At 39.7% G+C, this 17713-nt stretch overlaps 1 protein-coding gene across 1 annotated transcript; it reads left to right on the plus strand.

The window, feature by feature from the left end:
- The first annotated feature begins 4045 nt into the window (after window positions 1-4045).
- Window positions 4046-16665, plus strand: pld5 (phospholipase D family, member 5). The gene is made up of 10 exons (XM_046378937.1): window positions 4046-4371; window positions 10643-10779; window positions 11632-11815; window positions 12059-12167; window positions 12552-12679; window positions 13836-14033; window positions 14732-14883; window positions 15032-15197; window positions 15353-15443; window positions 15806-16665. The coding sequence occupies exons 1-10, from the start codon at window positions 4222-4224 to the stop codon at window positions 16066-16068; spliced, it is 1578 nt and encodes a 525-aa protein (XP_046234893.1). The 5' UTR covers window positions 4046-4221; the 3' UTR covers window positions 16069-16665.
- Window positions 16666-17713: the final 1048 nt, after the last annotated feature.

The following is a 17713-nucleotide window of genomic DNA, read 5'->3' on the forward strand; positions in this document are numbered from 1 at the left end:
TGGGAAAAGAACTGGGTATGTACAGTGCGTATCAGTGTAAATGTTTATTACAGTTAAATCAAAAACTCCCATCCATGCCTTTTTTTCTCGTGGCGATGTCATTTTAAACCAATGTAAAGATGTGTGTTAATAGAAACTCTAAAATCAAATGTAGCTCCCAGAAAGGTTTTCCTCTTCCAAATGTAATTTGTCACAAGTGCCCTGGATCAAACAATCATTACAGCTGGAGATAAGACATGCAGCGTACAGGAAATGGTGATATGGAAGTGATTTTTTTTTATTTATTTTTATTTTTTTCACATTTCAAAGCTGATATTTGTTAATATTCATCTCTGAGGGACCAGGACATCATGTGCCCCTATGATACTCCTTTATGACATTAATGTCCTCGACCAAAACACAAAGCAGGGTGAAAGCCAGCTGCCTGTACATGAGCGCTTTTTCCAGTTATTTTCAGATCACAAACAAAATGTTGTGTTTGAACCAGCATAGAAAGGGGCTACCTCCAAGTCCTGCAGCTGCATTTTATTGTCAACGATGCAATGGAGGGATGGACACTGTAACAACTTTAGGTTTTCCAATGTCTTGCCTCATACTAATGTTTACACATGAATGTAACCTGATCAGAGCTGTTGAAAAAAATTTAGCCAAAACGACTTTAATAAAGATTAGTAATTGCATTTTGTCTTTAATTCTGTTTGAGCATTTGGAGAATATTCGTATGGAAGTTTTTTTCTTTGTAATAATGTTAGGTTAAATGTTGACCTTGGAATACATGTGTACTGTATGTGTCATTTACAATAAAATGCATGATAATCATGAGCTATTTTATTTGTATTTTTCTTTTAGATTTTTACAATTTTGAGGTACTTGGACCGCAATTGTAAGCCATTTTATACTTCACTACATTTCAAAAGGAGAAATTATAGTTTTTTGCTTCACTATATTGACATGGCAGCTGTAGTTACTTTGTATATGAAAAGTAATCAGACTATAGTATATAAACCATCATAATTAAAGTATACATATTATTTAACATTAACAACATTAACTTTATGTCCACCTTCCACAACTTTAAAATGATGCTTCAATGTTAATGTATTAAAAATAATATAACATTCTGCATTTTGACTTTAGATTCTTTATGTACATTTTGTTGATACTAATACTGTCCAATTTTTACATAAAGCAACTGTATTATCCTTTATAATAATAAGGTTCATATAGGCCCCAGTGTAATGTGAAAGGTGTTGCTAGGAGTACTGAATCACAAACTCGGAAGTTCACCACAACTCTACAGACCTTCATGCCATTTTTCAGCTCTTTGTTCTGGTTTTGTGGTCCACAGCTTTAGTTTGTGTATGTTGGTTCACTCTCATCACTTAGAGCTTGTTGTTACTCCAATGACAGAAAAAAATGACATGTGTTGATATGTGTTCATGAAAGCATGAAGTGCTTGTAAAGGTGTATTTTCACGTTTCCATATGGGCATTTTGTTATATATATATATATATATATATAAGTAATTCAGTACTTCTTCCACCACAGATATTTTTCATTTGTTTTAAAAAGAGAAAAGGTGCTACATACAGTAGACAACAGATGATTTTAGACATATGACATCATATCAAACCTGATTCGTCCAGTAAAAATCTGACTTGGTTGCCATAAAAAAGCCAACCCCTCTCCCTGTCTGGCCTGTCTCTCATTATTTGCAGAGGCAAGTACGCACGATAAATTAAGTTTTAGAGGTCCCACTGCCAGAGCCACTGCAATACTAATTGTATGTCTCCAGATATTCTGCTCTGCTTCCTTAATCCTTAAAGCTGTGTCAGGGTTTTTCTCCCTTGTGAGTAACATTGGACTGGTGCACATCAGCACCTCTGCAGGTGTTCACCTAAGTGGGAAAAGTTTGGCTGAAATGTTCCCACTTACTTTTATTAAATTCAGGTTCCCTGTAGGCTTTGTTACTGCACTCACACTGCTTACGTTTATTGCATGTGCATAAAACATTCATATCACTGCAGTTCATTTTGATGCTGAGATGTCAGTCTGGCCCTTCTTAAAATGAAAATGATGTGTTTATTTGCTCATGTAGACAAATTAAACATTTATATGAACAGAAAATATTTGCCAGGTGATGCATAGCATATGCCCTATGCGATATTCAGTGTAATTTGAACTGCCATTGATGATTTAGCACCTATGCAGCCTCAGGGTGAATAAGATGTATGATGCTATCCGTGTGTTCAGGATACTGGAGCCATTTACATATTCTGCACCTCCTCATTGATGGACCATCATTGCTTTGGCTCTTCTGGGGAGGAGAAGAACCAAAAAAGACTGAAAATTGGCGGTGGCTCCTCGCTGACACTAACTACATCTGGGCTTTTAAGATCACCTCTTAGCTTTCATTCGCCTCTCCTGCCTGGCTGCGACCAGCTTTCTGAGCTGACTGAAAAACCTGGCCATTACATTATTGTTTGAGTCTGAAGCTCTTGCCAGCTTCCCCTTTTCATTATCCTTTCTGGCATCGCAATTTATGTGCGGGTCCTAGCATAACAAGGAAATTCACTCCAATGCTGGCCAGTAGGCTGTCAGTAACAAAAAAATGACTCAAACCATTTTCAGGAGAGGGGGTTTTTCATTCTGAAACAGGCTTACTAAAGAAACAATAAATAAGATGTTTATTTTTTATTTTTAAATAAGTAATAGTAAGTGTTTTGTTTCAAATCTGGTTATCCTTACTTATACTAGGATGAACATGATTATTGTTGACCCCCTCTGAACCCCACAAGTGGCTGGGCACCAAGAAGGTTTTAAGGAGGCTTTCCCTCCTAATGGGCTGCCCTGTTCAGATTAACTGCAAGGTGGTTGGTGCAGAAGAAGTCCACAAACACAGGCAGGTAGGGACAGTCCATCAAAACACCACCTGACTGACCTTTACTTATGCTGAAATGATGGAAGATGAGCCACACCAACGTAATACACCAACATTAGTAAAGCAATAGTTTTGGTGTAGATGCTTATTCGCTTTACTGATGACAGTTAGATGAGAGAATTACCAGCTAGAGATATCATTGAGGTATCCACTCAGATGCACCGCAGCAGCAGCATTTAGCATGGCTCAGTGTGAAGACTTGAAACAGGTGGAAACAGTTAGCCTGGCTCTGTCCAATGGTAACAAAATCTGCCCGCCAGCACCTCTAAAGTTAGCTAACTGACATGTTAAATCTTTTTTCCATGGCCAGCATGCATCATCAGAACTGCATTTTGGATTGTTTTATGAGCTCTGCAAAACAAAAGTTGTGATTTCTGTTGGCAGTTTTACAATCTGTATTGTTTATATCTATGTTTACGGGCAAGCAGTCTACTTAATGAATTAACAAGTCTCAATGATACTTGCAGTAGCTCTGCTAGTATTGACACATAGGCCACGGGGGGAATTTGTGTTTGGAATTAGATTGGTGAAAGGTCAATTTTTCTGACCCCAGCACCTTTTTGTATCTGTAACGTAAATTGTGCAGACTATTAGAATCTTCAGTCATCTTGTTTGTGTGTGTTTAGGTATGTGTGGGCCCCTTTTATAGCTGACATATGGTACCATTCTCAACCTGTGCTGAAGGTTTCTTAAGGTGAGGCTACTTCAGGATCAGTATTCTGTACGTGAGGTCCAAATGGAAGAAATTTGATTTCATAGATTTATGTGTGTGTGTGTGTGTGTGTGTGTGTGTGTGTGTGTCTTCATGTCTGATAGTCTCCTCACACTTTTCTCAATCAGATTACTCTCCTTCCCTATCCGCTGCTCTCTGGTATGTCCAGTGCAGAAGCTCAAAAGCCCATTGCCTGCCACTCCCATATTGTCTAGGAGACTGTACTACTGTAGTACATACACTCACAAAGGCAAACACACACACACACACACACACACACGCTCAGACACCCTCCCCAACAAGTGTGTGGGAGTGTGTGGAGGCGTTGCTGCTCTGGCCACAGACAGGGTACATACTGTAGCTCAGACGGCACCAGAGCCCAAGAGGGGCTGATTCAGCTACTCAGTGACAGAAGAAAAAGAAAAGAGGGAAGACAGGAGTGACAGCATCTCTATGTGAGCTTGGCTGTGAGTCTGTGTGTGTGTGTGTGTGTGTGTGTGTGTGTGTGTATGTGTGTGTGTACATCAGACCGTCTGTGTCCCAGTAGGCAGCAGCTCACAGGTCATCAATGGAAGTGTCAGATGATCCAAGGTCGAGGGGGCCAGAGGAGGCTCACCTGCCCTGTGTGTCCCATGTGAAAAGTAGCAGCTACAGTGCTGTCCAACAGCAGCGCTACTCTGCATCGGTCTTTCTCAGACGCAAAGACATGCAGGAAAAGGTGAGATGATTACCTCTAAAATATCATGTCATGTCTTATTTGACTGTATGTCTACCTTTTGGAAGGTCAAGAGGTGAGGTTTGAACTTTGAGGAGGCACATGTGACAAGCTGAAGGGTCTATTGTGTATGTAAAAGCGTGGAAAGCATGTAAAAGTACATTCAGTGAAATTTATTCACCTGCATTATTGTTCAGTTTGCATTATGGCATCTTGTGTGGCCAGGAGAGGCATTAGTTTCATCAACTGGAAACCCATTCATTCTGCACGTCTGCGGTGCATCAGGCTCAGCACTGGGGAATTGCTGCCAGAGAAGTGTGCAACTGAGCTCTGCTGCCTCCAATGAGAATTGATTACCACTTTCTTCACTGCTGCTACACATCCATTACACTTGCACAAACACTAACCAGACGCGCACAAAGGATCCTGCAATCTTAACAAACAGAAGTTAAAGTTTAGTTCAGATATTCTTGCATTTGCTTATCTGAGTGTCAGTGTGTTTTGCAGCATTTGTAAGGCTTTAGCTTCTTTGAAACTTCTTTGAATTATTAGCCTTTAAATCAGTTAGTCCATTGACAGAAATGACATGGACAACAATTTTGACAATACTTTAATGTTATAATTCAATTTCCGAGCATTAGTGCTGAACATCTGCAGGTTCAGTGTTTGCTGTTATTTCCTTCTGTTGAGAGAAAAATTAATAACTGCACATCTGCGTTTTGGACCATTGGTCAGACCAAATAAAGACTGTGAACATATCACCTTGGGCTCTGGGAAACTGCAGCAAGCATTCTGCTCTTTCTCTGACATAATCTAGTATATCTACAGTCCATCTGTGTTCTGTGATCTGACATAAACAGCTAATGTCTGCAACTGCACAAGAGCTTAGAGTAGTCTGGACACACTAATACAAAGTTTCATTGATCATTGTTTGCCTTTTCTCTCTTATTATTAAAATAATATTTAGGAGTAATTATATTTTTCATCCATCACATACAGTAAGTGCTTAGTCATGAAAAAAAAAAATCCATTATGAAATTATCATAAATAATTCACTCCTCTCTCTTTTAACCATGTGGCCTGTTGGTTGTACAGGCTGAACTTGTAGCTCGTGTGCTCTGCTGTGGACTGACACTCAGTGATGGAGCTTTCTGAACGAGACCGCAGGATCATTGCTTTCACCGCTGGATCCCTATCTGCACCAAATCCACAGTCCCTTTGGCATGTGGCCCAGCTGTCTCCCCATGACGTTGGGCCCAGTAAGCCTTCACTCAGCACATACCACCCTGAGTATGACGCCACTGAAACATTAAAAAATCTGTCCTGTGCACACTGAAAACCTGCTGTTGAGCTTCTGGTGTGAAGGTGAAACACCTATTCAGGCGTCCTTCAAAGGGACTCGCAGGCATGTGTTTAAATGGGGAGGTGGGCAAGAGTCAGCATAATTCAAGCATAACCAAACAGTGAATGAATATAAATGTAGCCTATAAAAATAGTTTAGGTCAAAATCAACATCTAAACTCCCAGGTTAAATTGGGTGGAAAAGTAAAAGTTTTGTGGCTTTGTTACACATAACAGCTGCTTGCAAGGCATTTTAATGACTATATGTCAGCATGAAGAATGACCTAACTACATAATGAGATATCATAATTGAAATGTTGCTGGAATTACCCAATCCAGCCTTACAAAAACAGCAAAGACATGATGGAGCAAAACCCAGGCTTAATGTTCCTTGGAGTGTTGCTTTTAAAATGAGGACTATTTATAATTGGTCCCTTGCGTTGGAGAACTCATTATCAGTATCTTATCAGATAATGACGTTCTGTACAGAGCTGAGATTTGCGAGGTAGCAGGAATAAACTCTAAAGGCTGCTGTGACCTTTGAACTGCTGTCTTGCAGCCAGCATCACTTGAAATGTGTACAGAGCAAAAAGAGCTCTTTCAGTTGAAAAAAAAGAAAAGAAAAATGGTCTTGTATATTTCAGCATTCAATGTATTCAGTGTTGCCTTGCGGTGGTGAGTGTGCAGTTGGCAAAATGTTTACGTCAACAGTGTCTTACTGTGACCGCTGTACTGACCTTTAGTTGTTACTCAGATAAAAATTGTCCCGCCCTCCTCTCCAGCTGTGTGTGCTCATGATGGTGAGGCAAACAGTGACGATCCCATCCTGTTTGCCACTTTGTTTCTCCCCCTGTTTGAAATTGTGTTTGTTCAATCCCATACATGCAGCTTTAAGAACATTCACCTCTCCTGGGAAAAGGTCCAAACATTTCTGTCCCCTCTGTCCCTCTGTTTTCCGCTCACAGACAGGCTGACGTGCAGAGGGCACCTACACCAGACAGACACAGCAGGTTTCACTGCTGTGACTTTGTCCCACTGTTGTCTCACTGGAATCTCACACACTGCTCCACAAGCCTTCGTCATTAAAAATTTCACTGACAAAGCATCAGTTGTTCATTGATAAAAAAAAAAATAGAAAAAAGTTGTTTTTCAGACTGTCTAAAATGTCTACAGCATTCAGTCATCTCTGTCCAACTGTTATTAGATGTCTGAGTTAGCCACAGCTGCTCAACTCACCTATGGATACAGGCTAAACTGTAACATTAATCCTGTGATTGCCAAAGGCTTATAGGGAATGGTGTTAGCTAAAGGATGTCAAAAAAAACATATTAGAAGTTTTTAATAAAATTTGATCGTTATCTAGAAATGTGAAGCGAGCCATAATGCCTGTTGTTGATGAGGCTCTGTTCCAAGGCTATGTTTTTAGTTATTAGCATAGTTACAAAATTGAGATTTTCTTACTTTCTTACTTACATCAAAACTGTTTTTAGTTCGACTCTATAATGTTAGCCATGGTCACCCTGTTAATTTAGCATGTTAACATGCAAACATCTTCACAGCAGCAGTGCTAACATGCTTATGTTTAGCTACTAATATTTGTCACGTTCATACTCTTAGCTCAGAATGCTAACATTTGCTAATTGACTGATGGGAATGTAATTAGTCTTGTAAGTATAACATCATAAATCAGTGTTGGACAAATTAAGATTTGAAATTTAGACCACATGATTGTGCTAGTTTAAAAGTTAGAGTCAGTCAAAATTCTCCCATGTACCAAGTTTCATAACAATGTTTTCCTGTAGTTGTTAAAATATGTCACTCAAAACCACAAATGTCAATGGTGCTAAAAACAGTCAATACCTTTTATTAATACCATGTAGTGAGTGCCTGTTTTGTTTCATTAATTCAGTCTATTGAGTACTACTGTGTATGTATGTTGTAAGTTACAACTAAGGAAACTTAAGCAAAAAAAAAAAAATAGATATATAAAAAGCCCCTTGTACCCACCTATTCTTGTCATATTTCTCTCTTGATCCTCATTAGGTCCTTCCTCTACTTCCTATAAGGTGCTGTACTTATAAACAGCAGCAGCTTGCCTGCAGTCTGCAGCATATGTTGTTTTCTGCTTGTGGGAACTGCTGTGCTCATCTGTGAGAAAAGGTTTGAGGCGAATGAAAGGGTAGAAGAAAGTGTTTGCATCTTTCATTTTTCCCTACCAACACCACTTAGTGCATTTCTGTGAATTAGGAAGAGGCAGTGCTTTAGATGTGAAGCTAAATACAGTGGAAGTGAAACATAAATGAGTGCTGTGGAATCTGATTTAAACACAGTGGGGATTAAAGCAGACAGTACTGCTGGCTTACATGTCATCAGTCAAAGTTATTAATTGGGGCTAGACCGCTTTCTTAAATGCTTTTGTCTTCTCTGGGCAGAATTTAGCGAACATGAATGTGTTTTCATGTGAATACTTCTAGTACTACTGTACTTGTCCTGCTTAAGGAGAGCACAACAATTAGTAGTAGTTTTGCAGCAGCTGCCAACCACTCTGGATTACCAGTAGTATGTTTTAGTAGCTCTCCCTTTGAAAGCCAAGCCCAGTTGTTTTTTACCAGATGAGGTTTGTTCACAAGGCAGATGAAAGAGGAAGGTAAAGAGAAAAGAGGAAGAGGAGGGAAGAATTGACAAGGGGGGGTGGGAGGGTGGTTACTGTGGCTCAGAGCTACGGCTCTGTATTGGCCGTTTGAACAAGAGGGGCTGGTCTTTCTCCATCTCTCTCACCACCTCCACTGAAAAGCAGAGCCTTAGCAGCACACATATAGCTCACACGCACACACACATACAAACACACACACACACACTCACACACTCACACACACATACACCACAATGAAAAGCTGGAAGAACCATCTCTGGACATGGGACGGACCTGAGGCACATACATAAACCTTCCAAGACCGTGAGGAGGCAGTAGGATGAAGACATTGATAAAGAGTGAAGACATCAGAGAGGGACAGACTAAAGGGTCTAGACAGACAAGGATGTGTGACTGAGCTGCTGTTTCCCACTTGTCAGAGAAGTTTGAAGGAGTGCTGCTCTCATGGCAGGACCGACCGCACAGGAGCCCTTGAAGGTGACGTTTTCAGCCTTCAGCTATGCTTGCTTCACATTGCATCGTTCTGATGTGTGGTACTACTACCCAACTTTGTCTGCTGGTGGGAATTTGCATGTTTGCTGTTTGCTTTTCTTGCTGGCCTCCATTAAATTCTTCATTCATTGATTCTTTTGGATGAAGCTTTAAATTAATTTTTTCAATTCATTCCATACGTTCTTCAGTTATCCTGTGAAAACATGAATGTCACATCACATGTGATGTTTATTACACACATCCAGGATGTGTGTAATAAACATCATCTGTCACAACTTCCGACAATTAAAAAAAGTAAAAAAAAAAAAATATTATTAATATTTTCACATATGAGAAGCTTGAAGTGGCTAATATTTGTCATTTTTAATTGATTGTATTGATCATTAAAATTATTTCAATTAATAATTGAAATAATTAATTAATTTTCAGTTAATTATTAAGTCAGTGAAATGCCAGAAAAGTCTAAAGATCCAACAGTCCCGAGGGGGGGGTGCATTCAAATTGCTTGTTTTGTCCGGAAAAAATGTACAAAATCTAACATGATTTAGTTTACTGCAATATAAAACAAAGAAATTAAGAAAATCCACACATCTTAGAAATGGAAAACAGCTGATGTTGGACATAATTAAGTAGCAATTATTTTGAGACCGATTTGTGTATCCTGTATTGTGAAGGTATGCCTCTCTCACTCTGTCAGTCTTCTTCTGTATATATAAGTCAAGCATGGTATTTAACTCTGCTAAATGTGACGAAGAGCTCATTGTAAGGTGCATCTGGCTGGCACCAGTGTTTCAGTCTCATTGTTTGAGACAGACTGTGTAGACGTGTGGAAGATGAGGTTGATAAACATCTTTCAGCCCCCATCTTTTCGATTACTTGGAGGCTGGATATTGTTCTTCTTTTGTTTAATACTCAGATTTTATAATAAGCAGTAGTTAGAGAACAGTTATCAGTGGGATACAATTCATATGACTGAGAAAATAAAAGAGAATGTGTAATGTGATGTGATGACAGGTCACAAAACTGACAAAGCCAGACAGGGCAGTGAATGGTGAAAATCTGCATTCAGAAGCGAAACAGAAGTGCCTAACTGCACTTTTAATACAGTGAAAATCAAGACTCCTCAGACTGGATCAGGGCAATGAGACTGCTCCATCATAACCTCTGACAATACTCACTGTCACTCCACCCTTATTGCATCCAGTATATACCATATACTGTATACACATAGGTGTACAGTAATATAGTCTTTAATATTACTTGCCATAACTATGGCATTGGGCACATGCACCCTGGCACAGAGGTCATAAAATGGGGATTTGGGATTTGCTTTAACAACAACAAAGCAGGCAGTATACAGAGAAGCATAGCTTTCCAGTATTCCTTATAGCTGGGTTTTAGTGTGTATCAATCTGCCTTCAGCTGGAGAGCGTTCCACTTCACTTGTCCTCTGCTCTGTGGCATAAAGGGAGATTTGGGAAGCTGCAGACGGTTTTCTCCAGAGTTTTGAATTGCTGTTCAGCCTGGCTGTCAAATCAAGGTTTTCTGCTGTCGAAAGAAGACATAGAGTTGTTGTGTTTTATTGATCTTGACTCTTAACCTGTAATCAATGGTATTGAGTGAGGACATTAGCATTTAAGGGTTGATAATTTCCCTTTTGTACCCCACCCTGAGCTAGCTGCTATGTCAGTGTCTTCGGTGCAAGCTGTTTACCTGCTGTCTAACAACAGGAGAAGAGTTAAGCTGCTGATTTTTGCTCAGTGTGTGTGTATGTAACTCCTCTTCCAGAGCCAGCAGAAGTGCATTGCCATTTTTGCTCTTCTCTGCTGCTTTGCTGTGCTGGTGGCGCTGATCTTTTCATCTGTTGACTTCTGGGGGGACAATGAGGATGGTATCACAGAGGAAAACTGCAGCAGAGACTGCCGGTAAGATGTTCTGCATGAGTGACATAATAACATAACGAGGAAGGAAAAACTAAACTATATGCATTCATGCATATTGAACAGTATCTATGAAATAATCATCCATCCATCCATCCATTTTCTATACCGCTTATCCGTCAGGGTCGCGGGGGGGCTGGAGCCTATCCCAGCTGACTACAGGCGAGAGGCGGGGTTCACCCTGGACTGGTCGCCAGTCAATCGCAGGGCCAACACACAAAGACATACAACCATTCATGCACACACTCACACCTAGGGGCAATTTAGAGTAGCCAATTAACCTAATGTGCATGTTTTTGGTATTGTGGGAGGAAAAACCAGAAAAAACCCACACAGGCACAAGGAGAACATGCAAACTCCACATAGAAGGGCCCAGACCAGGATTCAAACCTGGAACCATCTTGCTATGAGGCAACCGTGCTAACCACTGCACCACCGTGCCGCCCTGAAATAATCATAATATAATCATTTGTGAATGTAGTATCTCCAAGTCTCTTCTCCAATAATCCATCACTGTCCGCTACATAATCCTCACTTTAGAATTATTTCAGAACAAGTTTGATTCATTAATTATCAGGCCGTTGCTGAACCTGCTGATGAGTCTTTTTTTATTCCACATGTTCACCTTCCTTGTCAAAACATGGCCCCTGCATTACTCAAAATGTAACTCTGCAACTGCAGATGGTGTCTAACTTAAGGACATTTGTCAGATTTCATTCACTTTATCCAGGAACCACCCATATGCAGTAGTATTCCCAAAGTTGTATAAACAGACTATGCTGTATAAAATCATTATGTTCTCCTTTATGGCCCCAGAAACTCATGTTTTACTTTCAGCATCAAACTTGTGGAGAACATTCCGGAAGACCTCTTCCTTCCCATGAATGGCAGACCCCACCTCCCTCTCTCTGCTGGCTTACACACTCTGTTGGACCAGGCAAAGCACTCAGTCGAGGTGGTGTCACCTGTCTGGGCCTTAAACCCCAGAGATCTGGAAACAACACCAAGCAATGGCAAACAGGTACAAAGTCACAGCAGGCTGTCTGAACAGATTTCCCCCATATGCGTTCCAGCAAAACATGAACCAACTGCATTTCCCAGGTGTCCTTTAGGAGGAAATGCAATTACTTTCAAGTAAATTTGCGTGGAGTCTTTTAATGAGGTTAGTCCTGCTGAGGTGTAAATATCGTCCTTTTAGGAGAGATCTGGAAACGCTGTTCAAAAACTCAGCTACAGTAATACAAAACATCACTCTCTTCCTCAGGGTCAGCTTTTGTTCCAGAGGCTGCTCAGCCTGAAATCTCGCGGGGTGAAACTCAAGATTGCCAGCAGTCTGACCAACTCTGCTGAACTGAAGACCTTGGCAGCACACAGTGAGTGGCTGTCATATTTTCATGTTGTAAAAGCAATTTGTTCTGCCACTGCAGCCAACCAGAATGAAGATTTATAGCTCCTAACAGCTCACCTGTATGTTGTGCATAATCCAGTTTTTAGAAGAAGATTCCTGCATTCTATTGCTATTTTAATAACCTGTATTAGCCTAACCTGCATGTCCGATTTGTCTCGAGGAAAACAGATGTAGGTTCATTTACACCGTGCAGCCACATAAAATGGTTTCTCCTCACAGCCTCTCAGTCTGCCTCCCTGTTTTGATCACATGCACATCAGACAGCCCGAAGCAGATTTCCACAGTTCTCTCCATCTCATCCTTTCAAACTCTGAAACTCTTGTGTGTCTCTGTGTCTCACAACGTCTAGAGGCAGAGGTTCATTTTGTTAATATGACAGCTCTTACACGAGGGGGGCTACATTCCTCATTCTGGATAGTAGACCGGAAGCACATTTACATCGGGAGCGCTGATATGGACTGGAGGTCACTCTCCAAGGTAACAGCAAACATCAACAACATAAGTGTGCAGAGTAAAATCTGAAGATGGATGAGCCACTCCGTTCAGACGTGGTCAGGTCTGCAGTTCATTTCTGGCCTCTAAATGGCTCGAGGAGCTTTCGGTCTCTCAGAAATTAAAACTGGACATACACAAATTGAATTCAATGAAAAAGTTTAGATTACACCTGTGCCTCATTACACAGTTACTCCAGCATCTCTTTATTGGGCATCAAGGACGGTTTAAGATGGCTGTCTGTGGTGGGCCAGAAAGACACGGAGCGGTTTCACTTTGCATTCACAGTAGAAGGGGAACCAGGGAGCATTAGCATTAGCATACTACTGTTTGAAGTGATTACCTGGCACTTTTCATGCTTCAGCACTGGCTGGAGGTAGAACTACTGCTCAGTGTAATTAACTTAGGAGCCAGAGGGAGGAAGGAATAGACAGATGTATGAATGTGTGTGTGGTGTATATTCACAGGAAACAGGAAAGCACAATGTGTCTGATATCATACATGGTAGCAGAACAGATTGAAACTTGTGAGTGCATCCTTCTGGGTCACTCACCAAAATAGAATAAATACAAAGCAAATTCTCTACTGTGTAAAGAATATATTTAGAAAGCTTGTCTCTTGTTTGTATTTTTATCAGCTCACCACTTCGGTCCAGACTGAAATATCTCCCAACAACAGGAAAGACTGCTGTTTTTAAAAAGAAAGGACATATTTATACCCATTAATACTCAATCTGCCTACAGTTTGAATCCTATTGATTTTGGTCATCTCCCGACTTTTCCTCTGGTGCCACCATGAGGATAATTGTGGTTTTGAGTAAAATGTCTCTAATGCTATTAGATGAATTTGCCACAAAAGTATGCTCAAGTCAAAATTTAAATTTGTCTGTCGTGATTTATCATATCAACAATATCTGTGATATTAAAAAAAACACAATCAATATCGTATTAATAATACATGTATGATAATATTGTGTACGTAAATAATGCAGCACAGACGTTAGCCCCGTGGATCTTTTGTTTATCAGTTCATCTGGCTGTCTTTTTATTATTCATTAACATTCATTTACACACTTAGACTCACACTGCACCTTTTCTGCTGCATCACCTATTCCCGTGTGCTCCTTTCTGACACCCCGCAGAGGAAAGAATTGGGGGTGGTGGTGTTTAACTGCAGCTGTCTGGCTCTGGACCTCCATCGAGTCTTTTCATTTTACTGGCAGCTCCACGAGAGGGACTACATCCCCTCCATCTGGTCAAAGAGAGTTACAGCTCTCTATGGGAGGCATGACGCCCTGGAGCTGCAACTCAACTCAAGCCAGGCCACTGCTTATTTGTCTGTGAGGAAACTATTTTTTTATGCTGCCGTATTTATTGTATGTTAATCCATGATTTGACTTGACAAAATGCACAAACCACAGGCTGTGTTTTAATAAATTCATAGACTGTTTAATATTCCTCTTAAGGCACCAATTTCCTGACTCTGGACTAGATATCTTTAAAGTTTCATTACCAACTAATAACAGACACACACAGGGGGTGATTAATCATGTTAATATCATGCCGAGGAGCATCTTGAGTCTGAATATATCAGTACCTCAGCCTAATTTGACAGTAATGAATCTTGTTACCCTCCAAGCGACAAGACGCTATCAGTTGCATTTAGGACATTTATCATCCTATAGGAACTAATGGAGCCATGCTGCCACCAGCTGCCGCTAACTCAGACTGGCTTCACTAGCAGTGATACATGATAGGAGAAATATGCCTTGTTGTTTTTCCTATTTTACGCTGTCAAAATGTTACACTGAATCTGTCAGACAACTTATAAACCCAAATTATGTTGTCCCCATAATTTTAACATTTCATTTGTGCAGAAATTAAAAGATACTTACTACTACTAATACTGTCCACTTTTCTTTACAGAATTGACACAAACTGGAGCTGTCTTAATCATATTTTTGTCTGTATTTCAGTACTTTGGTCTTTGTAATCTCTTTTGGTACAAACATGTCTGATTGATGCATCCTTCCTGCAGACCTCTCCTGTAGTCTTCTGCACTAAAGATCGCACCAGAGATGTAGATGCAATCTACCAAGTCATCCAGAGTGCAAAGTCTTTTATCTTCATATCTGTGACAGACTACCTCCCTCTGGTGAACAGAAGTATCAGAGGAACCCCAGTCACAAGGTACACCAAAACAAAGGTAGTTTCTTGTGAGAAATAAGATCCATTAATGGCAGAAAAATCAATGAATGAAATCAGGAATGAATGTGATGACATCAAATCTTTCAGGAGTTTGAATCTGAGAATCGCGCTGTATGTGTTGCATCAATAGGTACTGGTCACCTATTGATGAGATGATCAGAGAAGCGGTGGTACTGAGAGGAATCAGAGTTCGCCTGCTGATAAGCTTTTGGAAGAAGACTCACCCGCTCACCTTTAACTTTGTCACCTCCCTCAAGTCGCTCTGCATGCAGCTGCTGAACTGTTCTATCGAGGTGGTATGTGAATTTACAAAATTCCTTCAGATATGTTTGTTGAAAGCTGTGGTTTGAAGTGAACTTCTGAACGTTCTTTTTGATTCATTATGCAAATATAACACTGAGAAGGGCTGGGGTATCGTAACATGCTGACTTTGTTCAAACATTTTTTGCAGAGGTTTTTTAGTCACAAGGAGCAAAGCGAAGACATTCAACATGGGCTCAACCACAACAAGTATATGGTGACTGACAACGCTGTCTACATTGGTAAGTCATGTATAATGTGCTTGCTTGTTTACCGTTTTTTTTTTTCTGCGCATTTCCATATCTTCAAGGTGTTTCAGAACATCTTGATTTTAGTACTACTCTAGTACTAACATTACACAGTACTTTGAATGGTTTTAGGTGTGGTTGTAGGGGACATATTGTTCTCTTTCTTGCTGAGAAACTTAGACAAGAAGTTTATTGTGTTATCACTGGTACCTCATCATCTCCCTCAGCAAGAAGGAAGAAATGCTTTGAAATGTTGTACTTTTCTTTGAAATATTTGCTCGCTCACTCACACACAAACACCAAGACACACAAGCACCAGCAGTTATGGACACAGTATGTTTGCTGTTTGCCCACAGGTAACCATGACTGGGTTGGGAGCGATTTCGCCATTAATGCAGGGGTTGGGTTGGTGGTTAAGATGAGAAAAAGTCTTCAAGACAGAGAAGTGACAATCCTGGATCATGCCAAGGCTGCTTTTGAAAGAGACTGGAGGTCACGTTACGCTAAGAGTCTGCAAGGAAACAAAGATCAGCAGGGCAAATACAGAAACCTGCAACAAGCGAAAATTCACATGGAGACTAAGGAAGAAAACGAGTGGAACAACCCTTTATCTTTATAAGCACAGAATTTCTTTAGTCTAATAACACTGAATACTGTAGATTGTACAACATATTTACACAATATGAGAATGTGATTTATAGCTTATAGTGATATTTTAATACATTCAATTAATGCCAACAAAGACAATGTTGAGAAAAGTATTTAACCCACTACAGCTGCAAGTGACACTACCTGATGAATGTTGACTGTTATATAAGCATGCTATGCTGCATGAATATTGAAAGCAATACTGAGAAAAGTAATATGTTGATTATAAAATCATTATACTCTATGTGAAACATATTTAAATCCAGAAACATCCCATCAAACTCACCACACAAATTCACTTTTAGTATTTAATGATGATGCACTAGTTTTGTTTACATTTTTAATATGAATTTTATAAACTTTTTAATACTTTTGGATTTTGCATAGCATTTAGGACTTTACCTGTTACATTACCTGCGATTATAATGAATTGAATTTTTCCATCGACACACAGGCTTATGCAGTAGCTTTGCAGATGTGACAACAGCTGTTTATCATCTCATTGAAAATGTTCGTCTGTCCTAATAAAATGCACCTCTTTCTTAGCTGTTGTTGTGTTTACTTGAGCTACACTTTGGAACAACATTTATACACAAATTCCAACAAAGCAAGGCGAGGAGCTTCTCAACAGAGTGAGACTTTCTTTGAGCTTTACACAATATAATTAACACTGACTAATGTAGTGCTGCCCAGCCACCATTCATATTTTCATGCATCAGAGTACATAAATTGTGTTAACTTACTGCTAGGGAGCCTCTTATTCAGAGAATGAAAGAAGTTTAAAAACGAGTCCTCTTGTATCACAGAATCAGTTCCCGTGGTTGAGTTTGAACACAGGCCCTATATGTATGCACGCATGTATGCTTTATCTAATGAGGTCAGTGTGTCTTATATAATCTTTTCATTTTGCACTCACAATATATGTCGGTTCTAGAATAATTGCAAAGTTAGAGTCACCTGTTGGTAAACTGTTATACTAGAAAAAATCCAAATTTACAGGCTGAATTTAGCTGCATTTGAAGTTTATGTGAAAATCCATCTACGCTCTGTGATGGACTCAGGCAGGTATTGCTTAAACCAAATTTAGCCCCTGGTTTTGTGTTAGCTAACAGTGGCCCACACACCACCCACACAAGCAGAATTATCATCCCATCAGAGTCAAAGTCCAATAATCGCATCAGCACATTAAACTGAATACTTGGGTTTATTTTGATATGAAATAGCAGTACTAACTATTTTACTGTGATTATACTTTAACTATAAATTAACTTTCCTCCTGTATAATCTAAAAAAACAATCCTCAAACCTGGCTTCTTTTAAAAAAATAGCAACAATATTTATGAAAAATATTCTATGGCTGCTCAACAGTATTGTCCTGTACGATGTGTGTGCTGTATTAGTCTGACAGGTGAGTTTATTATTTTGTCCACCACATAAATCAATGAGAATAGACTAAATAACGGAACAAAAATGTCTCTCTGTGTAATGCAATACAACAGCAGCACAAACTTCATCTTCTAAAGAGTGAACCAAACAAATACTGGGCATTACAACCTTCATACGATTTTAATGTTGACATAATATACAATTATGCACATAATTTATATGATTTTTTT

This window comes from Scatophagus argus, chromosome 2 (assembly GCF_020382885.2).
Source record: "Scatophagus argus isolate fScaArg1 chromosome 2, fScaArg1.pri, whole genome shotgun sequence".
Classification (NCBI taxonomy): domain Eukaryota; kingdom Metazoa; phylum Chordata; class Actinopteri; family Scatophagidae; genus Scatophagus; species Scatophagus argus.

Bases quoted from the DNA above. Each gene is read 5' to 3' on its own strand.
- pld5 (XM_046378937.1), top strand. From the start codon at position 4,222: ATGGAAGTGTCAGATGATCCAAGGTCGAGGGGGCCAGAGGAGGCTCAC. The intron at 12,168-12,551 runs GTGAGTGGCTGT...CACAACGTCTAG, and splicing joins GAAGACCTTGGCAGCACACA to AGGCAGAGGTTCATTTTGTT. The intron at 15,198-15,352 runs GTATGTGAATTT...CATTTTTTGCAG, and splicing joins TGAACTGTTCTATCGAGGTG to AGGTTTTTTAGTCACAAGGA.